The sequence below is a fragment of the Lampetra fluviatilis genome, chromosome 42 (genome assembly GCF_964198595.1).
Source record: "Lampetra fluviatilis chromosome 42, kcLamFluv1.1, whole genome shotgun sequence".
NCBI classification, from domain to species: Eukaryota; Metazoa; Chordata; class Hyperoartia; order Petromyzontiformes; family Petromyzontidae; genus Lampetra; species Lampetra fluviatilis.
Window position 1 is genome coordinate 9,881,587 of NC_136316.1, and position 24,522 is coordinate 9,906,108.

Sequence of the window (24,522 nt, forward strand, 5' to 3'; positions counted from 1 at the left end):
ACATTTATAAATAACGCGATCTAACCCAAAAACCTTTATTGTGAATAATATTGGTCGCGAAAGCCTACGTGTTAAACATAATAATAATCAATTAGATCAATCTTATCGGCACATACTCATTCGAAGTGAGCAAACTAAATTCTTAAATGAATTTGGAAAATGTTTTGTTACTCATCGAACGCGTACAAGAATAAGACCGTTTTCTTAAAGTGGGAAGTTTCACAAATCTCTAAGTCCTGAAATAACAACCACGGGTGGATTTGTTATCGTCGAAGTTTAATGACAACTCCCCAATTATCACCAACTCACGATCCCCCACAACCTCAGGTGAGGCAAAACTCAAACACAAATCCCTCCACACAGCATGGTACGATGTCGGGCATGGCCCTGGAAGATGACGACTCGAAACTTCTTCCGTAGTCACTTCCAGAGCCAATGACGACCAGCCCGACACCGGACGGTGATCCTTCAAGCTCTGTAGAGAATGATCAGTTTAACACGTGGTAAGGATTGCTTCCGCGACCAATAGTACCCACGATAGAGGGGTTTTTTAGTTGCGTTAGATCTCGTAAATAATATTATAAATATTGCTATTTACGCGAGCTAAGCCTAGTATGAATGACGATCATCAGAGCCGGGCCCCACACTCTGACAAATGAGAAGCCAAACACACCACGGTGGCTGTCGAGACGGCGAGCGAGGGGCAATAAATGCGACGCCTCAAAACAGTGGGGGGGGGGGGCATGGTAAACGTTTACCGTGATATTCAAACGTTACCGTTTATTTAAAAAAGAAAGACACCTACAGTCATTGTAAATAATAATAAAAATTATTAATGTTCTGAGGGTGTTATGGAAATTCTCATTTACATTTGTCTGGGGGAAAAGTTAAATTCGGTTGGGAATTTTCCTAAAATGTTGGATTTGGGTTGAGATATCGACACACTTTATAGCCGACTGTTGTCTATAGCCTGACAACTATTAAGGGCAGTTTATAAATAATTATATTATTATGATAATGTTCCAGGATCAAACACTTTCACTTTATAGCCAACACCATACTTTGGTGATAATGTAACCCTTTAGTGCTGGACTCGGCTGAAACTCACGTTTAAGCTTCATCAGGTGGCGAATCCTCGTGCTTTTAACAAATAGGACGACCCATGAATATCAATATTCTTTGAGCCTCGTTTAAACCTATAACCACTTTTATTTTACCAGGTAAGGCCCACTGAGCTATATAGTTATTTTTAGAAGCGACCTGGCCACAAATGATAGCTTGACGAAGTAGCTTATCACGTGAAAATTCATAGCAGCCAAATACTCTGAACGCATGTTTCTAAAAGTGTAGGGAAAAACCGGAGGACCCGGAGAAAAATACGCGTGACCACAGGGAGAGAGACACCCACACTCCAAATATACAGCAAGCGTGAGGGTCGGGATCGAACCCACGACCTCCTGTATACCAGGCGAGGTAGTCAACTTCTCGCCACCGCGGTGCCCAAACCTAGTTGATCAATGTTGAGCCGAGGCCCTCATCAGTGTCGGCTCAACTCTCTAACAACGGCTTTAGCCCTCCCGAGCTACTCAGGCCACCGCACACGTGGCGCCTTGCGGCGTCGCGGTGGTCTCAAGTGTTCCCATTATTTTGAGGCGTCGCAACCGTTCGCGTCGCAGCACAGACGCCTGCCAATGTCACCCACACACAGCGGCGCCACAGGGATGCCCCGGGCTTGGACCAGTGGCCCCCCATTTCCCCCATCCACTTCGGAACTTTCCTTCAAGATGCGTGACGGGAGTTGGAACGCGTTGTCCATTTGCACAAAAAAGGAGCTGGATTTTGAGATAAAAGGGGCATTTGTCAGATACTGTTCACATCTCTGGAGTCGGAAGAAGTGGATGGTGATGTTTGTTTCTGGGTTCCCTGTGGCTCCACTGAAGCCGGATTTTTGTTTCCACAAATCAGGCATTTTCGAGGGTACGTTGGCTCGGCGTGGTACACACACACTTCATCTCCATGAGCCGCATGGCAAGTTACAACAAATTGTCCTTCCCTGCCTACTCAGGCGTAGCAACTGCGTCCTGATGGGAAATGTTTTCAATGAACAGTTATTTAATTTTGGCCCCCAACTGTTCAATCGTCAAGTTAGCCAGGTAGCTGATAAATCGTGAAGCACTAAAACATTGCCACAATGGCACAATTTTGGTGGCCAAAACTTACAAAACCCACAGAGATGGACGAGATTGGCCTGTGGAAAACTGATCATAGCCGGCCTGACTGGACCAAACACGGCAATGCGCTCATGGAGACAAGCTCGGAGTCAACCAACATCAGCCGATGGACAGTACGGATAAGCCATGGATGGATGGACAAATGGAGTTTTCATGGAGCTTCGAGGTCACGCTCGTACGGACTGGCCCAGAGAGACTCATGCACATGGGTGGCGTCTCATGAGTGGCAGACGACAACACAGCAAGCGCGTTGGTGGGGGCAGAGGGACGGGAGAGACCAAGAGAGGGCCTCAACCCCCCCCCGCGCCCCAGCCTCCAGAACAAGCACAACGAATGGGTAATGGATGGGTAATCACCAACAAGCTGCTAATTTGTTTTACCCCTAAACCATCGACGCACGCCTTGGCAGGGTGGAGTACATGATCAGCAGACGACACATTGCGTGAGTTGCGTGCCATTGCAGAAATTATGCATTAGTCAGGAAAATCCAGAAGCGTTAAATCAGTTGTAACGATAACTTGGAGATGATGTATTTAGTGCCACTCAGGCATATCGTTAAAATAAACACTCGTGCGTACACATTGCAATGATATAGCTCAGACAATTATCTAATCTGCCGCCCGAAGATACTGACATTTCTCAAGAATGGGGGCTCAGTGTTTATGGCCGACCCTTGAGAAGTATGCCACCTGGCGTTGCCACGGTTTTCCATCTCCACGGAAACGCCACAAAAGTGAAAATCGCATCACGGTGCTGTGTGACGTCACAACACCTGTGCGGAATGCGACAGCGCCGTGGGCAATGTTGACACCTATATCAGAGAGTGCTCGTGGCCAGGCAGTCCACGCAGTTCGTGCATTTGCTGACGGGAGAACGCCACTTTACAGAACGTTGGGGATAGACCAATAACGAGTGGGGTGGCAGGGTTCGTGGAGGACATTGCCCTCTCCCCATGTAGCTACACCAACAATATTCCAATTCTCAAACTCCTTCTCTAATCCACGTTTTTTTTGTGACTCAAAATTAGCTCAACTTCACATCGTCGGGGAATTGTCATGGTTTAGCCATTGATGTTCCAGGATTTAGTTATGTCTGTCATGTTGGCCCAGTAGGGGGCACAGGTGGTGCATCTACCAGTCATCTCAGTCAGTCAACCCATGGCACCTAGGTCTGTCCCGTGACCTCCTGCCAGCGGGCGTTCAACACTTCACGTGGCCTCAAGGTGCACATAGCCTGGCACAAGCGTCGTGGTGACGTCACCGCCACTTAGTGGTGACGTCACCGCCACATCGTGGCGAATGGCGGTTGTTGTATAATAAATGGCATGTGGAGTATCGCGTGGGTGACTTCGCTTTAAATCAATTTTTTCTACGAAATATAAAAGCTTAAAATAACCCAAACTGGAAGAACGTTGTTAATGTCCTAATTTGTTGTTGCATCACCACATACATCCCGCAGCAAGGGGTAGAGGAGCGTCCTTCTCAAACTCCTGCAAATCCACAGAGAATCACCTTGGCAGCAAGGAATGGCCCCAGAGGATGACACCGCAGAACTACTTCTGAAATAATTTCAAGAGGCCATTCTTACCCAACACTGGCTGGTGCTCGTTACAACTCTAAACTCGTAATCCGCTTTGTTTGGTGTGGCGAAGAGTCTACACCACGGGTCGGCATCCCGCGGCTACGGAGGCCGCGTGCGCCTCTTTAAGGACTGCTTCGTGATGTTTCGTTTTTTGATTAGTTGAGGCAACGCTCGGGCCCCGCTGCGTCGCGTCGGGACGCACGTACACACCGCCGACATGAACCAAGCCGGTGATACAAGGCAGCGGACAGACAGGTGGGGAACGACGGGGCCCGCTGCCCTAAACACCGGCGGGGTCCCACCGGAAGGGGCCAGGGTGGTTTTTTGTTTCGCGACGTTATTTTATGAGGGACCACCATCCCGTATTCACCGCCGCACGCTGCAGCGCGGCTCTTGGCACGGTGATTTTACTTTGTTTTGGCCGAATTCGAAAAGAATGGCTTCTTCTTGCTATTTTGGTTTCCGACTCCCCTGAGCTACCACCAGCCACACGGTGACATTAAAGGACGCGGCAGGAGCCCTGCAAGCAACAGCGTCGTGGCGCCCGCTCGGCTCAAACGGCAGAATCACGGCCCCTAGCCCCCCCACCCCCCCGAGGCTGTTAATTGGCCGCTAAGGCACCGCCACCGCACTTTATGCGGTCACTTCAAACGCCGAGCGGTCCCTCGGCTGCACTCGCACAGAGCGGCGTCACAACCCCCCCCCCCCCCGCGTGTCCCTGCTTCAGGCAGCAACCCGCTGTCCCCTCCCCCCAACGTCACGTCAACGTCTCTCTCTCTCTCTCTGTTCTTGTACCTCGCCCTCTATGCATTAAAATCTCTGAGTGCACAAGGTTTTAGCTGCAAGTTCGCTTCGTATAATTTGGCGTAAGTTTTGCGATTGGCATCGGTCAAGGTGATCCAGCGAGCAGAGCGGCTCGCAACCCAAAGGGTCAGAGTTCAAATCCTAGTTGGGGGGTTGACTCAGCCCAACCACACTTAAGAGGGCAAGAGAATTGGTACCACTTTATGGGGAAGTCAACGGTGGTTGTACTGTGGATAGACTCACCCCCGCCATAGGAATGTGGAATTTCCACCACTGGCTCAGGGATGCAAATAGAAGACGAGCACTGCCTCAATGTCCATTTGAGCAGAAGAGCACATTGACTGTTGACGGCAGTGGTGCTGTGTGTCATCTGTCCATACCTACACTGATGGTAATGTTTTACTTTTTACCACTGGTCATTGTTGGTATGGCCCAGTGCCATTCACTTTTATTGTCTAAATACTGTTCGTGTTAAAAAGTCCATTGGAAGCTACAGAGGAGTTGGATATGGCACCAGTCTCAGGAGGAACAGAGAAAACACGTAGGGAGTAAGTTAGTGAACTATTAATGTTGAGAAATCCACAGAACACAGTCGTGCAGGCCACCTGCATTCATGACAGCAGACCCATGCTGCGAGATAAAGATGCTGCAAGCTTCCACTAAGTTTAGATTCTAGAATTCACAACTGGCAATTCCAGGCCCGGATTCATGAAAAGACATCACTCGGTTTGCAATGAGGTAATGTTAAATGGAAGTATTTCCGAAATTTTTTCGTGCAAGTTATATCATCTTTTTTTCTCTCATGCATTTCCTCCAGCGTGTTAGAAAGAAGGGTTTTAACAAAGTACACGTGTCGTCCTTCCATTTCCTGTTCCTGAATTGCTGGCATCAAAGAGCCACTTGTGGAACCACTGCAACAGCCCCCCCCCCCCCCCATTGCAACACCAGCGGGGGGGGGGGGGCAACTTCTTTACAACAGTCGCGGCCGCAATTCAGCAGCGCGCTCTCACAACGAAAGTCTCCTGCAACTTGACGCATGAGCTTCCCTGCTGACGCACACCTCACGACGCACACCTCACGACGCACACCTCACGACGCACACCTCACGACGCACACCTCACGACGCACACCTAACGACGCACCTCACGACGCACACCTCACGACGCACACCTCACGACGCACACCTCACGACGCACACCTCACGACGCACACCTCACGACGCACACCTCACGACGCACACCTCACGACGCACACCTCACGACGCACACCTCACGACGCACACCTCACGACGCACACCTCACGACGCACACCTCACGACGCACACCTCACGACGCACACCTCACGACGCACACTTCACGACGCACACTTCACGACGCAGGCACGGAGGAGCGGTTGTCCCCTTGGTATTCCTCGACTTGAAAGGGGAAGGCAGGAAGGAAAAACTGAAGGAAAGGCAGACCACGTTTGCCAAGCGAGGACCACGCTTGTGAGAATGTCCACTGGAAGCCACCGGACATTGAGCTTGAGAGAATAAATAGCTCATGCAGGATAAGAATACACTTTTCCGAATGCTGCAACGAACACGCACAAGGCAATGTTCAGCTGTCAATATCTTCTCGATGCTAAATGTGAGTCAATGTCACGGACCCTGCTGTCACTAAGGTGAGTTATGCTGAACCACTCCAACAATCACGCAGACCCTTTCAAAGTACAAACTATTGACGTGAAGCAATTTCGTACCACATCTCAGCACGGGGGACTGCAACAACGGCCCAATGTGTTGTTGTTTTTGTTGTTGTAACAGTTAAAAGCGATTTAAATATGAGCACATTATTTGACCAACCACGATTGATTTGTAAGATCAGTTGCCAAGGCCAGAGGTATACCATTTTCGATCCCAGCAACTCGTGGTGACAGCCGAGTGACAGGTCACACTCTGGGATGTGACAACCCAGAGCCGTGCGAAGGCGAACCGCCTCTTCCCACGACCACACGGCACGTTCAGGCCGGTCTCACCCACCACTCGCCTGCTGCTGGACGAGCGTTGAGAAGCGGGCCTCGCTCAACGTGGGCATGAAATGTACGCAAGTTGGATTGTTTTTGTGAAATCGCAAACGACTGGGACCAAGACCGTCATTACACTCACGATACTTATTAACCACTTCCGTCGCAGGTACGTGGGGCCATGGCAATGAAAGCTAAGATCTCGGTGCTAATGGCTCGGTTCTTGACGTTAATATTGACACCATTGCGTAATCCACGGCAACTTAACTGAAATTAATATTTTAAGTCAGCAGTGAACATTCTGCAAGCGTGGTTGCCAAAACAAATAGCAGAGAGCGAGGGGGGGGGGTACCAGGACGCAAATGAGGGAGGTCTGAGAGAGGCATGCTGGTGTGGTGTGGGCTCTCGTTGATTTCGCTAAAAACTATTATTTGTTTTACCAGCTAAGGCCCCACGAAGCTATACAGCTCTTTATTCACAAGCGACGTGGCCGTCACAAACGAGAGCTCAACGAAGTGGCTTATCAACATCGTGTGGAAATGCACAGCAGCGAAACACCCAATAAGCGCGTGATGTTGAGCCTAAATGTGGAGGGGAAAACCCGGAGGACGCGGAGAAAATTTCACGCCGCCACAGGGAGAGAGACATCCAAATATACGGCAGGCGTCAGGGTCGGGATTGAACCCGCGTCCTCCTGCATACTTGGCGAGGTAGTTAACATCTTCTAGCCATCGCAGCTCCCCTGAAACGTGTGCGCTTGAGCAATGTAGTCAACCACTTCAAGATCATGCAAGTAACAGGCGGACCTCGGACAGTGAGCTCGTGTCAGGCAATAGGAGCCAACCTCCGCATAGTGAGCTGGGGAAAATTAGTAAGCTGGTGTGAGCAAACGCAACGCAACCACGTGCGCGTAGTGCGTGTAGTGAGCTAACGATACTTTGACCGTGAGCGCAGAGTGTGAGCTCGTGCGTGCGTGAGCCGGGCATGAGCCAGGCGTGAGCCGGGCGCGAACCCCCCCGGGCGCCATTCGGCAGAGGAGCCCCGCAATCCGCGAGGCGGCGGCAGCGGCTGCGTGGAGCGCGAGCAGGAGAGGAGGGTGGCGGCTAAAGAAGGGTGGCGGCTCAGGGAGGGCACGAGGGTGGGGGTGGCGGCGCTTACGGGCAGCGTCAGGAGGCTTGACAGCTGTGGGGAAGGGGGAGACATGCCCCACTTAGAACACGGGAAACGCGCCGGGCTGGGTGGTGGGTGCAGCGGGGACCCGTGGAGGCCGTCGGCGAGGCAGGGCGGACGCACGCAGTGGCTCGGGGGGGGGGGGCGATCGCTCCGTCGCGACCCCCCCCCCCGCCGTCAGCGCGCGGGGTTTGGATGAGGGCCGAATTGATGGAGGTCGATTTTTGAACTCCACACCAAAACGTCCCAGATGCAAGCGTTTGAAAGCCGCGGATGGTCGTCAAGCGTCAATGCTAACCAGTCATAAAACGTCTGCAGATGTTGTTATGTCGTTGTTTCCCCCCCTCCTTTTCCAGGAGGGCCTCACTTGGGAAGTTTGGTACTCAATTGGGTGATTGTCCGGTTGCTCAAGGAAACTGGGATGCCCAAAGAAAATCCACGTTTACGTGTGTAGTGACATAGAATGGTCACTACTGTGTCGGCCTGTACGAGGGCTGGGGGCCCCAAGGGGGTGCCTGGGGGGTCACGTGCTGGAGGGATCCGGACCTTCCCAGAGGTGGGGGAAGTGAGGCGTGTCCTGGGAAGGGAGGCGTGGCCTGAAGAGAGCCAGCCACGCCGGGGCGGAGCCAGCCACGCCAAACCAGATATAAGCGTGGTGTGAACGCAGAGCGAGGCTGTTGTACTGTACTCCAAAGTGAAGACATCATCGGTCGTCAAGTCCCAAGTCGTCGTCCTGGGCCAGGCAGGCCGTTGCCTGCCTGGTCCAGTCTGTGTCGTGTTCCAGAGTGTTAGTGAGTTGAGGAAGGTGGTCACCACCTTATGTACAGTGTTATATTACTTACCGTTTAATAAAGTGTTGCCTCCAAGCTGCGTGTGTGTGCACCTAATTCGAACCCATTACACGTGCAAAGAAAAATCGAAAAGTTCACACGGATGATACACAAACCTACTTTCTGCACTGCCACTTAGAGATATATCTTGTTTACCTGTAAGAATGTCTGCACAGCAGTCAGATTATACAAATATAACCCCTTTCAACCATGACATACTTTTACACAAACCTGCATTCATACATAAGCAATACAGATGTCCCATAGCCAGCACCAAAGGAACGATGGCGCACATCTCAAACGTCACACTTGCCCAACCCGCAAGGCCACCATCACTTGAGCTCAATCCTCCTCAACTACAAGACAGAGAAAGATCCCCCGTACAGCCTTAACAGACCGTAGGGGCAAGTGCTGTTAGCGAGTAGCACCTATGAAGGCCGGAACAGCACACGAAGGGGTGGGTGGCCAGCACCACGCCCGGCCGCCTTTGTCTCCCGAGTGGCGATGTTTACACACCACACCAGGTACTCATTTGAGGCTGAGTCGACCTAGGAAAGGCGCAGGACCGGTTCAGATAATCGTCACTGGTGTTGGCCATGAGCGGGAATCGAACTCGGGTCGCCGGCGGGTTCGTAGCGCGGCGCGCTAACCGCTACACCACCGGTCAACTACGAAAACACACACACGTGGAAGCACACACACGTGGACGCATGCACGCGGACGCACGCACACACGCCCATGTTAGTCACGTTAGATTGTTTATTCAGGTGCTGTTCGAGAGCACCTAGCGAGGACCTGCATGACGCATAAGGTTGTGGGCCAGTGCCACGGATGCGCAGCCACCTTTGTCCCCCGAGTGTCGATGTTTACACACCGCCGCATCAAGCGCTCACATTTGGCTGAGCATATCCGGGGGGGGGAGGGCGCGCGGGGAGGGGTGGGGTGCACCCCTACCCACACCGCCACACAACACGCCGTGGGGACGGGACGGGAGGTGCAGAAGGCATGCATATCCAGTACAAGCAGATATCAACGTCACGTAGCCGTGGTTCCTAGAGACAATGCACATTAACTACTCTCGCACATGAATAAATGAACGCGTCGGAGCACGCTGCGACCCATGAGACCCTCCTGACTCCGCACTTCAAAGCACACTTCTGCACAGCCCTGGGGCATGAGCACCGTCCAACGGGAATGATGGAATGGATGGAGTCAAGCAATGGGACACACGTGGAATGGCTTCAATGAGATGGGGAATGATGATCGGCGGCCACACTCCGCGCGCCCGCCGGCGCCGCGGTCGATATATTTTGTCGCGGCAAGTGGCCCCCCGAAAAAGGTGCCGGCGTCAAAAGACGTTGCGGCTTATCGGCACCGGGCGACGTGAAGCGAAATGACGGTGCTCCCCTTTTAAAATTAAGAGTCAACCACCAAAGAGGCCGGGTCAAAGGGCGCTCTGGGGGAGCAGTGGGGTGGCACGCGCGGGCGGGCGGGCGGGCGGGAGCGTGGGTACGGCGTGGGGCGCTCGCGTGAGTGGGTTCGTAGTACCTTGAAGGCCCTGACTAGCCAGCGCAGAATCCGGCCAGGCAGGGAAAGGATTGACTTTGGCAAGGCTATTAATGCGGAAATAATCTTTCCCAGCGCTTGCTATAGGAGGGGGGGGGTCGAGTAGGGGGAGGATGGGAAGCAAGGGTTAGTCAGCATTAGTAAGCCGGTTGCAGAAAGTTTGCACGCACGTAATGCAATCTCATAGCACAGAACATTGAGCATTTGCATTGAGAAAGCACAGCGGCAATAGAAATCCATAGAAGTACGGCAGTGAAGGCTCTGCCCCATCGAGTGTTCGCCCTCCGCTAACCTACCCCCCCCCCCCACACTGCTCCGCATCACTTACCGGAAACACATCCCCGGCTGTGGCAGAAGTGAGCTACTGGGAACACAGCCGACCTCAACGGTTCCCATCATTCACTCCCCCCCCTCGCCTCGCTCGCCACGACTCCAGGGCCAGAGCAAAGAGCCGACGACCAAAGCTCGATTTGACAAGCACAGTCCGGGCGGTTTCCGCGCCTTCGGGAATGGTGCCGCGGGCTTCATTTAGCACGAAGACTAAAAATCCTGATAATTGGTTTTTTACCCTTCTATCTGGCAACAAAACTGACACCTTTTTACAAGGAGTCATGTTTGCATAGACCGCAATACCTGCAGTCATAAATACAAACAAAAGACATAACTCTGATAATGTGCACTGTCCTTGAAGTTGATTGGTCCACACCCGAGACAGCTTTCCTTAAAGCCTAGTCTCACATGGGTTGGACCAGATGATGCTTACTGCCCAGTAAAACCGTCTTGTGTGATTCTCACTTACAAGCTACACTGACTACTTTATGTTCAGTAGTAATATCTTAGAGTACGTAACTTTTAGTTTTATATATATGTCGTTGGATATTTTTAAAATGTGGTTTTGAGGAATTTAGCCATTCGCACAAAATTAGCCGCTATTTAAAAAAAACTCTTATCATGTAAATTTTTACTTTAAACTTTCGTGACTGCAGGCATTCATATGATGTGGTTCTTTCGGTAAAGTCACGTAGATAGAAAATAATAAAATAAAAATTACAAAAAAATAAAAAAAATGTATACAAATTCTGTTTTTTAATTACTTTTGTATTCATATTTCATTATTTTATTATTTTCTATCTACGTGACTTTACCGAAAGAACCAAAGAATATCTTATCACGTAGTCCATGACAGGAGGCTCGCAAAACCATCTCGAGCACCTCGCCTCCGAAGCAGCGATCGCGAGAGTTCGCGACCTGTGCCTCATCATGCCAAGTCGAAGTGTGGGTGTCTCGGTGCAACTGAAAGTTTCACTCCGAGTGAAGATAATCGCCGCCACCACCACACAGGTGTGTGAAGTGTGAACGGTGAAGGGCTGTGACCCCCGTCAGTAATGAGGCACTTCCACAGATTTCTATTGGAACGGTGGAGGGGAAGGGGGTGGTTCAGCCAATCACCCCGCTTAGTCCGCGAGAGGTCGGCATCACAACGGAGACAAATACAACAGAGGACACGTCATCGTGTGCATACACACACGTGGGATGTGTTGGTGCACGCACACGCACGAGTTCGTCTCGACGTTTGCACTCACTCATGCACCCCTCTGTGCACGTACAAACGTGCGGTGTGCACACGCACGCACGCGTGCAAAACACATGTGCGTGTGTGCGCGCGCATACGCGTGCGTGTACACACACGTGCGCATACGTGTGTGTGTTGCGCCAACTTGATGCCATGCAACATGTCCGTAAGCGCCGAGCCCTCCATGCGAAGTATTTAGTGCCCCAAAAATGATGTCTCTACAAATCTGTCCCCGGGTCCGTCTCCCGGGGTGTGCTTTGTGCATTTATCTTTACCCCTCTCCATGTATCTGTGTCTCCATGTCTGTTTCTGTGCCTGTCTCTTTGCGCGCATGTCGCGTTTCTGTGTCTGCGTGTCGATGTCTCTCTCCCCGTTGCTCCGAGCGTCTTTACCCCTTACGTCGATATTTGTATCTTTGAGTGTACAATTATCTGCATCTCCACGTCTAATTTGCATTTCTCCGTCTATCTGTCCTGTCTCTGTATCCATACGTCCCTCTCGTGTCTCTTCCAGTGTCCGTCTCTTCACGTATCTCTCCCTGTGTGTATATCTGTCTACAGGGCAATACTTGGCGTGCATGTACACACATACACATGTCCACATGCATGTTATAATGTACAGTGGATACATGTACACTCGTGAACATGCATTGATGTTCATTGAAAGGAGCGGGGAGATTGGTTGCGACTTAAACTGCATAAGCATCGCTGGAGAGGGTCACCTTCAATCTACACAGCTATACCCTAACCCAAGTACACTACGTAATTACGCCCACGTAATAATCTATGGGCATGTATATAACACACAAGTCATTAACACAGATGGATGTGCAAACGGGGTTTAGAGAGTTTATATTTTGGTCGCGCGTCGCTCGGCACGACGTCCGACGTTTCGCTCCCCGTGCCGGGAGCTTCTTCAGGAGTGGAATAGTTCGAAGGAATTGTTCCAATGATTGTGTTACAACCCGAAAACACAACGGAGACCTGAGACGTCTGTTTTTTTCTCATCTCTGCTTTACAGCAAATAACAATAACAACACGCTTTGGTGATGTAACCAAAGTAACGTGATGTATGTATGTTGAACTTCTTTCACACCTTACGTAGCCAACCGCGCTAATCGGTGGTGCGGGGCAAGGACAATAAACTGAACATAAAAAGCGAGTTTTAAAGAAATTAGTTTTCAATCAAGATTATTTAAAAGTGCACAGCTCCAGTGGCTTCCTAATATCGTATTTAACCAACTAGTTGGTGATGTAACTAACTCGATGTAAAGGTGATGTAACTAACTCGATGTAAAGGTGATGTAACTAAAAGTAACGTCACACTGCGCCGTGAGCGGGCGTAGCGGACGGGATTTGACCCGGACAGCGGCTCGGTGAACCCGGTAGGGCGTCGTGAGCTCATGAGCGGGGGGGGGGGCGTGGAGAGTGAAAGAAGCCGAATTGTTCTCTTGAATTGCAAAAAAAAACATCAAAAAATCTGGCTGAGATTTTGTTTTAAAACATTTTTCATAATCAGGAAGTGTGCCCTCGAACAGCTCGCGCAAAACAGAGGATAAGTTACACGTGCCGAGTTCAACGGACCCGTTCCGTTCTGTGGTGAAGCGGCCAGCTGGCAGGCATTGGCTTGCGTTGTTAGTGGGTTAGTGGGTTAGTGTAGCAGTGAAGAAACGTGCACAAACACCGCACTCATAACCTCAGTACTAATTTTAGACTGAGTCAACCTACGGGAGGGCCCTGGCCAGGTCTAGCAGGCAATTAAATGTTGCGTGCCATGGCCAGGAATCAAACCCTCGATCATTGCTAGAATTGTAAGGCAGTGGCACCGACAACACCACCATCACACCCAATTCTCTTTGTGTAACTCGTGCACGCACAATACAGGCACTCAGACGCACGTACACAACAATACACGGTGTTTAACATACAATCACACACACGCGAGCACGCGAAAAAAAGCCCGTGTGCATGAGCGCACACGCGCACGTGTACGCGATGCTCACATGCGCCGCATTAACGTGATCTCTGGGGGTTTGACGGCGCTCGGCAGAGACAGGGCCCTGCATTGTGCGAGCATCAGGACGCGTGCGCGACCACCCCCAGCCACACAGCTGCCACTTGGCACTCGCACAAATATTGTGTCTACCTCCAGAGCGGGAGGGGGGCCGGGATGAGCGGGGCTCTGGGGCTTGCCAAGGTCAGGCGGCGAAGGCCGATGACTTGCACGAGTCCGCGGAGGGCGGGCTTCGGGGGACTGTGTTGGGATTCATCTCACTGGCGTTTTAAAACAATACCGTCTACGGTTTCAGCTCCACTCGGCGTTTGGACGTTTTGAATTGACAGCTTCAGTCTCAATTAGGTTTATATATTTTTTTACTCAACTATTGTCAATTTCGGTTACAGATCCAGAACATGCGAGTTTGGTTTGTTTCCCTTGGGTGTTAATAATCAGTCACGTCACGACATGTGCCACGCCACGTGAGAAGTCTTGAAAGGGAAGAGGTCTAGAACGAGACAAGTCAGAACTGCTCCAAACGTCTCAATGGGTGTCTGGACTTGCACGGTAGGGATGGCTACAGTCTCTGGCTTTGGCTCGGTTTGGCCAAATCGTACGAATGGCTGTGGCCAAATTGAGTTCTGGTTGCTTTGCAGACTCCTGACTGGGCTCAGCTGAGACTCAACACGTGCTTCACTTGAGGACCCTTCCTTGTGTGACTCGGAGAGTGGAGCCCAATGGCTGGGCCCGAACCCAGATTCTCAGGGACGTTGGGTCAGTGCCCCGGCACGAACCACAGCGCTATGACAAACACACAACCGTCCCGTGCCAAACCACTTTTCACCTTCCTGAGTTATCAATTGCACAGCGATTAATCTCCCAAATGGCCTTTTGGTGATTAATTACACCGTACGTGTGTATCAGCACGTGTGAGCACGTGTAATCACGTGTGTGTGTATCGACGAGTGGCAGCCAAAACAAAATAAAGAGATCGTTAAAGTAACGCCCGACTCATGTCTGTGGGGTTTTTGTATTTTTATCTCCAATTCTATCAAGAGCACGGAACATTGACAAATGTGTCAAATGTACAGCTGCAAGCTTTTGTTTTTAATGTTTGCTCTTACAAGCAATATTTATATTTATTGTGGTGATAACATATTATTTTATTATCTGTTCATTTTGACAATTGCACTGTTTGTCTGCACTAAGATACTTGACACCATACTTTATTCATTAACTCTTACACCTGGTTGCAAACAACGTTGACGTGTGTGCGTATTTTTATACACGATGAAGCATCTGTACAGGGGTATGCAGTACAGCAATACCCCGGCTTACGTCGGGGGGATGGTTTCCTGAAAGGTACGTCAATGAATATCGAAACGACGTCAATACAAGTGATTATTTACTGGGCAGTCGGCGGTGAAGGCTGAGAGGCGACAGATATCGAGAAAGGATGGAGGATGCTGTCAGCGACGCGAGTGTGGCTTGAGGCAACGCAAATCGAGTGGCGGTGGTATTAATAATAAAGTGATGACATATTTTCGGAACGACGTAAAAAGGGGGAGACGTAAATCGGGGCGTGACTGTATTCGGGCTGAGGGGCACTGCCGTGAGAATGCTCAACTCATAATGGTAACAGATTGTGGTCGAATGTCGATTCACGCCTCTCATCCTTTCTGGGTTTGTGATGTCACCTCCTTTTTTGTGGCAAGTCAACTGTTGGTCTTCCAACAGAGAGAATGACCCTTGTCGTGCAAATGTGGAATTTCCATCCTTGTCTCTGTGGTCTCAGCTGTGGCTATTTATGTGCCGTCTCACCAGACGAAAGTACACATTTCCAGAATTACGTCGGCCATCAAAGTCCTCCGTGACACGACACCATGGAACTTCTCCTGCCCGTCACTTTAGCAGACACCTCCACTGCTCCGAGTGTCGCCGCTGCAGAGGGGCCGACTTTCTTTCTGCTATTGGCGAGGTGTGTTTACTTTGGAATGGGCTAACCAAATGCCAAAAAGGCATACTGTGAGAATTTTTTTTAATTATTCAACTGCCACTCATCAAGATATTTGGCCGTGCTGCACTGTATCGTGTATGCATTGAAACTAATCACACCCGTTTACTCACGGTACATACACTGTGCCGTACATGAAAATACTTTGGATACAATACGCATTCACCTGCAAATATAGAAACATTTCACGTGCGTGGTTAAGAAGTCATACGGAAGATTTGCCACTTGTACATTTCCATTGACGGAACAAACAATGGACATTTGGAAAACTACCATCACATTGTGCGGACACGCGGTCATGAGATACCCACCTTGAGCTGAACGCGCCAACTGCAACACAGCACAGTGCAGCACTGGCATGGCCGAACGCATCATCATCATACGACGTCGCCGCCGCCATACACGACGACAACATTCAGGCAAGCGTCCACGGAGTAAACACCTCGATGTGTCAAAAACAAAAAACCTTGTGCAGCTGTAATTACATTCGTAGCATGACTTGGAAGTATGGGATTCTTCCCACAATTATTGTGATGAGGAATATCACTGCCTGGGGTCATTGCTATCATCTTAACCGTTACTATGAAACTCCTAAATATACTCAATGGCCCATTGGTGAGTGTGATAAGTGCCACGTTTCGTGTGAGGGTGGAATCTATGTATAAACTGGAAGGGTCTGGGAGGCCCCAAGGACTTGGAACTCGAGAGAGGAACCTGGAATAAAATTTGGCCAGACCTCAGAAACTAAATGAAGACCCAATTAAGATTGGGAGTCGCTCATAATTTGAGTTAAGATTTTTTTCACGAAAGCTATGCTAGGAGTACCCCAGGACATTACAAGAAGGCCTCAGGCCGTATTCCGAGTTGCGACTCGGCTTTGGTTCGGTCTCGAACACTCAGGCTCAGCTCAGGCTTGGACCACTCCGTTGCTTTCAAAGATGCACGAGGTGGCTCAGCCCTGGCCTGGCTCGGGCTCAGTTCGTGGCAATCCTGGGAATTGCAGTGACAATGCCCACAGCCAGCAATACGTAAGCGTGGCTTCGAGCCGGCTCACTTGAGCCAGAGCCAAGCCTCAGCCGAGCGGAGACCAAGTTAAAAAAGGAGGAGCTCAGAACCGGAGGAGGTGCGGAGTGGTTGAGGAGGGCCCGAGATGGGGGACGATGGAAGGCTGCGGTGACAGTACCTGGAAGGCGCTCTTCTCCTGTGTGGCGGCGCCGTCTCGCTCCTCGTCCTCCTCCTCCTCTTCACTGTCCGTCTCGAAGAGGTAATAATCGCCAGAGCGGACCACTTGACAGTAACGGGATCACGCGCGCTCGTTAAAACCCGACTCACTCATCGCACGCACTTACCGCAGTCCTTTTCACGCCCGCTCCAGCCGCATTCACCGCAACGTGCTCGCCCACTGCGGCCACCCTTGTGTGCCCCCCCCCCGCCACAAAACAGGTTCAAGCCGACTCGATCGCTTGTCTCGGCCAGAGACGACAACGGGATCACGCGCGCTCCTCACGAATGCTCACAGTGTAAGCTGCACTTACACCGATGTCAACGCAATCAATGAGAAGCCGGCGTGCGGCACGGTTACCACGGGCGCAGGTCATGACGGTGGTTACGATGAGAGCACAAGGCTGAGTGATGAAGACATGAGATTCTCTTGCAACCTCTTAAGACACAAACCAAAGAACAGACAGCCCTTATCTAAGCTATGGGTCCTTTTTGCCAGCATCCATAATGATGCAAAATAAGAATAAGTTTTACCTTTTCTGGCAATAAAACAGGTGTTAAGATGTTAAAACGCGAAATAGAAACCTTTTTGCAAGGAATAAAAGTCTGATATAACTGCTCGACCCAAGCTATAAGCTATAAGTGCTCGCATTGCCTTTCTACTGTTCGCCTTTTGGCGTTGTTCTCTGGTCTGACACTAATAGACGAGACAAGGCCATGAAGAAAGCTGTCTCTGGTGTAGGCCAATCAGTTTTAAAGACAATGCATATGTTATAATCAGAGCATGTTTTTTGCACATTTTACCACAACCATGTAGTTAATGCAGAATCGATACCTTGTAATGAGGGTCTATTTGGTGTTTCAACATCTCAACACCTCCCGTATTAAATTTTGATTTAAAGCTTTCGTGACTGCAGGGATTCATCTTCTTGGTTCTTTCGGTAAAGTCACGTAGAAGGGAAATAATAAAATAATAAAAATAAAACATAATAAAATAATTCTCACGACGTTTCGGCCACTGAAGAACAGGTCTGTCTTTCCGACAGACCTGTTCTTCAGACAGACCTGTTCTTCACTGGAGGACGGCTGGTTGCGTCGTGAAAATGATTTTATTATGGTTTATTTTTATTATTTTATTATTTCCCTTCTACGTGACTTTACCGAAAGAACCAAGAAGATGACCTCCCGTATTCTTGCTGGAAAAGGAAAACCTATTTTATTTTTGTTCATCATATTTCATCACGCTGATCAGCAAGGGTTGGTGAAGAGCCCAAGACTGTTTCACATATCACTCACCACTGACATTAGCCACAGGCAGGAACACATCTCAGGTTACCGTGCTTAGAGCAATCGGTGTTAGTGGTGGAGCTGTTAGTGCTGCTGTGGCGTTGCGGTTACAGGGGGACGTACTGGAGGCGTGGTCGACCCATGGGCGCCACCACTGCTTCCTCTTCTTCTTGCCATCGGGTTCCTTCTCCCCACTCTCCTTCCCAGCGCCCTCCGGGGCTGGGCCCCACAGGGGTGAGAGTTAGTCGGAGGGATGACACTCACGTGCATTGCGTTCACAAAATAGAAATATGCGGCAGCCCTAACAATCTGTGGACTATAAAGTTACCGGACCTGTACTCTAAAAACATGTTTTTTAAGTATACAATAAATTAGGCAAATATTACGAATTGTTTTTTGTAATTACAAAAAAATACACTTAGTATTCCCAGTCGAATTTTTTATGTAAATATGGATCACAAATGAGTTGAATTTAGCATAGGTTATATAAATTATGTATCCTAAAAATATCTTGCTGATATTTTTTTTATTTTACCATGTCCAAATTTGGTCTCCCAGTTGTCCTCAAGTTTGTGGATTAAGGCTTTGCCAAAATGTGGATTGAAATCCGCTGATCACATGTGCTGTGGGTAGCCTAAACTATGCCAAATAAACACGTGTCGATGGGGAGGCAAACATTGTTGTGTCCGATGTTCTCGATAAATTCCTTTCATCATCGCGCAACACACGAGGTTATGCACTAGAGTACCGCGACTGTACAACGTGCTGCCACATTTCTATTTGGGGGAGCATGCCTGTAAATAACCACACTGCAGAAAACAGAAGCAGCAACTGCACTTCAATTATATACAACAGTCTACGTGACATCACCGTACGTGGTGTGTACACCGCGTATATACCGGATTGTAAAATGTATTGCGGTAATCTTTGACGAAGCGCGTCACATTTTCTACAAGTACGCCGCCAAAAGCGACCACTGTGTGTGCAGGCCCGTTTGGCTAAACTATCATTTACCTAAACTACGAGAAGCAAGAGAACCCGCGGTGGGGGGCTGGGGCTTGTGGGATTTCAGAGGCGACAGTCGCCAATCGGGGCCCCTGCCACCAGCGACAACCACAAGCCACTTTGGTTTCTCTCCGAGGCGCCGTGGGAACGCCGAGCGCGCCGGCTAACTCTCGCGCACCGCAGGGTGCCCCCGTGCCTCATTTGTGCCTACCTTGCTACGTGAACAACGACCACATGTGGGGCACTGGTCGCATGTGGGGCACTGGTATGCAGGGCCGGATTAAGATTGTGTAGGCCCCGGGGCTACAGGTACTGTGAGGCCCCCAGTAATATTTTCCAAAGGAAAACAAAGTTAAAGAAAAATACAATTTATTTTTACAAGGCTGACAACAAATACAATTTGGCATTCACAAATGAAACAACTTTTCACTTCATCTCTGGAGGCCCCTGGGCTGCAGCCCCTAAAGCCTCGTGCCTGAATCCGGCCCTGGTCGCATGTGGCACGCTATCCACATGCGGGGCACTGGTCGCATGTGGCACGCTATCACATGTGGCACGCTATCGCAATGCATTTTAGAATTGAGACTGCAGCAGTGTACCTGCTTGTGTTCTTACGTAGGTGGATTGAAAAAAAACTGAGCACACGAAATAAACAGCACACTGTATACTATAGTGAACATACTCTACGTATATCGTCGTGTTTGTATAGGTTATAGGTCACGCCTTGCAGTGTTAGTGTTGTTACTGGGGGGGAAAAACACGCGGCGTGTTACACAAACAAGGGGTCCATGATCCCCAGTCAGGCAGGGTTTCTCCAACTCCATTTCTCGCAGCAAACAGGTTTTGCATTTTGATGTTTCGTTGATCAATCAATCGCAGATTTATAACACTCCAAATTCAGCATTTAAGCTGAGGGGGAAGTGCGTCTCAGCTTCTTCACAGCGCTGCGTCATGGGGCTTCACGTGGATGGAGGAGGAAGACCGCTCAATGGGGAAGGTGGACCCACAGTGGGGGAGGCCCGTTTGAGAAAAAAACAGTCCTGAGTCCTAAGGCCTTCTTGTCACCCCAGGCCACACAGTGTCCATTCTGCAGGCTCCATGTCACTGTGGACAGTGCAGCAGCAGCAGACACTGCGCTTTTACTACGACGATTGCGACGACAAATACAATAACTCACTCGGTCGCTCGCAGCAGCCACGGTAAGTGCTGCTCACAGGGAACGCACAGGCTGACTTGCTCGTATCAGCCAACCAAGACAAACAAAAAATATACAGCGTGAATCAAAAAATGTAACAAATAAATTATATATTTAGAAAAATAACGTGAGAAATAAAAAATTATAAATGAACATCCTTCATTTTAAATATTAGCTGCCAGGAGCTGAGCCTAATCCTAGCTATAGCTGAGCCTGATCCGAGCCATGGCCGAGCGAGTGGCTCAAGGCCGAGCTGAATCTCACTATTAGAGGGTTGTGCCAGAGCCGAGCCGCAACTGAGAATGCGGCCCCCGAGTTTAAGCGAGCTCAGACCACCCAGGAGGTGGTCTTGTATGTCTCAGCGATCGGGACGCCGCACGGCACCATTGTGCCTGGGTTCGATTCCAGGCGGTCATGCGTGGACTGAACCTGCTGCTCAAACATTAAAAATGTCATTCGGTGTTTTACTTAATTTGGTAAAAACTTCATATCTGAGAATAAAAAATGGAAATTCGACTGTCATCTCATAACAGAGTGGATGGTCAGATAAAGGTCAGATAAATGTTACTGATTTTAGTATTACTGCAATCAAATCACCCCCTCGCCTGTACGTGTTAGTGGTCTATACCAACCATCAATCAAGTGGGTTGAGGCACATGGCTGAAGATGGATGAGCTCATGATGGAATGTTCCACTGGTTGGGTGGGGGAGGCAGCCACAAGGAAGGAGAAGCTCAACCACAGCCCACCACAACCACCGTTAATGCACCACTCGCCACTGAGCGGAGAGATGGCTCAGAACGTAAATATTGAGCGGGTAATATCAATAACGAGATGCACCAGAGTGAAATGAATGGCATTAACGCAACAAATATACAGCAAAAAAAATAAACGCAGATTCACGCAAATATTTATGTGTGTGCATATATTGAAGCATATGGACTTTCTGATGTTCCTTATAACCAAGTCACAGCCAATGAAGGTTCATTATCCCCCTTGCAGAGACGACTCGGGGGTAATAATAGTTATACGTAGACAGTTATTAATTATTAAAATTCACTTAAAAGTCGGTCATGTTAACGAAAAACCAAGTAGCACCTTTGTAATGCACTGTAAATATGACTCTCCATTGATGTCGGTTTAATTAAATACAATATATTGTGTCTCGATAGAGAGATTGGAAAGGAAATGGACAGAAAGACATGGAGACAGGGAGACATGGAGGCAGGGAGCCGCAGAGACACGGAGACAGAGAGACACAGAGACAGGGAGACAACATATCATGACACCGAGCCACTGCTGAGGGCTCATGATTTCTTGAGTGCACGACAACAACTCGTGACGCTGTCCAAACTCTGCCGGCTATCCCGAGGCCCCTCCAGGCTATTCCAGGGCCTTCCAGTACTCGTGGTTTGCACCCTGCACTCCCCAGACACCAGACGGGTTTTGCAGCGTTGGCACTCGTTAACCAGGCAGTCACCGCCTGGCTGCGGCGGGCATCCTGCAGAGTTCACAGCCGTGCACTCAGCTCTCCTTATGGGAACATAAAACACTCCTCCCTCCTCCTCCTCCCCCGTCTCTCCTCGCACGGCGTGTGCGTTGAGAATTCCCTTTCCTCGTCCATTGTATTCAAGCTCATGGAGTGCGACTCGACTAAAAATGCTTCATAAATGTCACCTGCTCTCCTTCGCCCAGGGATTTCTGTCGTGGACAGCTTTGTGTTCAAGGCCTGTGGGCCTCTGTTACAGCCGCTGTGACAACAGGGGCCAAACAGTACTAACAATACACTCCCTTTATGTATTGTCTACAAATATAGTTTCAAAGTACATAAAACAATGCTTTAAAAACAACGCTTTTACTTCACTTCACCCAAAATGTCATGATTTATGCCTGGAAAAGGCACCTTTTCATTGGAAAATCACTGTGCCTCATCGGATAGGGAAGAGGGAGGGGGGCTAATGGTGCCGAGAGGTCATGAGAGAAAAGGAAGCACCTTGGAAGTGTGTGGTGAGCTCCTGTTCACCCTCGACCGGTGCCGACTCCTTTCCCTTCTTGAACTTCTGCTGCCGCGCAATGATCCGCTCCATCCTGGCCAAGCCGTATCACAACAACAACAGCAGACAACAACAAACGTTTATAGTGCCCCCACAACGTAAAAAAAACCTTTCAGAGCGCAGAGTTGCAAAGGGGGAAAACAGTAAGGAAAGCGATGGACTGAGTAAAGGAGGGAGAGACAATTAGCACGTAATGGGGGTCCAGAACATTCTGAATAATAAAGTTTAAAACTTTGTTTATTTTAACAGCTAAAGCCCACTGAGCTATATTGCTCTTTTTCAGAAGCAACCTGGCCACAACCGATAGCTCAAAGGAGTGGCTTATCAGGTGTAATTCTTTAGCAGCCAAATACGCTAAACGTGTGGTGACATTGATTCTAAATGTTGAGGGAAAAACCCGAGGACCCGGAGAAAAACCCACGAGATCAGGGGGAGAGAGACACCGCAAACTGCAAATATACAGCAGCAGGCGTCAGGGATGGGTTCAAACCCACGACCTCCTGCACACCAGGCGAGGTAGTTAACATCTCGCCGCCAAGGCACCCCTAACGCCACGAGGAAGCGCCGTTTCTCAAGCACGTCATCGATCAGCTGCACGAAGCTCACAGGCGATGAAAAGGTTCTGAGTTCAGATCCGGGCGAGGTGACGACTCGTGCGAGCAGGAAGACGCTTGTTGAAACTGGTTTCACTCGGAGAGACAGTGACTCGGTGGTAAACCGGAACTTTACGTGCGCTGCTCATGCCACCCGCTGTGGCCTCTCCTCCCCCTCTTGTTGTTCATATTCATGGCTTTCACTTCTGTCTCTCTTCTCCAATGCAAATCCCGTACCGGCGATTATAATACTTATATATCGTTGAGTTCTAAGAACGAGTGACATTGACGGGACACAAGCACGGCAGTCCGGCGAGAGACGCACTGCCGCTTCAGCTGGTCCATGGACTTCTTCTCCTCCTCCATGCGCGCCTTCACGGACTTCACCATCTCCGCGTGGATCAGCTCGGCACCGCTGGTGCACACGCAGGCACACACACAGACAAAGATCCCCCGTATACCATTAACAGACTGTTGAGGAAAGTGCTGTTAGCGAGTAGTGCCTATGAAGGCCGGCACAGCACACGAAGGGGTGGGTGGCCAGCACTACGCCTGGCCGCCTTTGTCTCCCTAACGATGATGTTTACACACCGCACTAGGTACTCATTTGAGGCTGAGTCAACCAAGGGGAGGCCCGGTGCCAGTTCAGATAATCGTCACTGGCGTTGGCCGTGAGCGGGATTCGAACCCGGCTCGCCAGGTTCGTAGCGCAGCGCTAACTGCTACACTGCCGCTCCCTCACGCACACACACACGGACAGACACAGTTCCCCCAAAGCAACGTTAAACATCCCCCTGACTTCGTTTAGAACACGTAGATTGCTGTCAGCCCGCGTTATTGTCCACATTTGGCAATTGACTCAATAGGTATTACACACAGCGGCAATCATCGCCCCTGCTGGCAGACTAGCGCCCGTTTGGAGGCCAGGTGCAGGAGGTCACCTTGTGACTACACTGAGCGAGAATTGAACTTGGGTCACCGGGTTCGTAGCAACGCCCTCAGGGGCTCCGTCCAAGGTCAAGCCGCACTTCTGTTCTTGACAAGTACAAAACGAATGGCGGATCGGCGCGAGTGTGTGGAGTGGTGGTGGATGTTGTAGTGCCACCGTGTCGCAATGTACGTCTACAGCTGGGAGCACCACGGCAGCAATCTCGCCAACGGTCAACTCTGCGAACGCTTTGAGAATCAACGTTACGCGTTTCAAGTATCTGGCTGCTATAAATGTCCACGTGATAAGCCACTTTGTTGGGCGATGCTTTGTGGCCAGGTCGCTTCTGAAAAAGAGCTGCATAGCTTAGTGGGCCTTACCTGCTAAAATAAAAATAGTTTAGTTCTGCACGTTGAACGGCCGGAGAAGCCTCCCTCAATGTCCAGCCGGAGACCCGCTTTATCGGCGAGGC

The 24,522-nt window shown here is 50.0% G+C and overlaps 1 protein-coding gene across 1 annotated transcript in view; it reads right to left on the reverse strand.

The window, feature by feature from the left end:
• The window catches only part of LOC144946733 (piezo-type mechanosensitive ion channel component 2-like), a 121,585-nt gene that overhangs the window by 30,892 nt on the left and 66,171 nt on the right, over positions 1–24,522 (reverse strand). Inside the window, exons 30-33 of the mRNA XM_078875864.1 lie at positions 23,448–23,537; positions 22,469–22,563; positions 18,400–18,495; positions 16,952–17,055 (exon numbers count right to left, since the gene is read on the reverse strand). Of these exons, the coding sequence (XP_078731990.1) occupies positions 16,952–17,055; positions 18,400–18,495; positions 22,469–22,563; positions 23,448–23,537 (385 nt within the window). The remainder of the gene's footprint in view (positions 1–16,951; positions 17,056–18,399; positions 18,496–22,468; positions 22,564–23,447; positions 23,538–24,522) is intronic.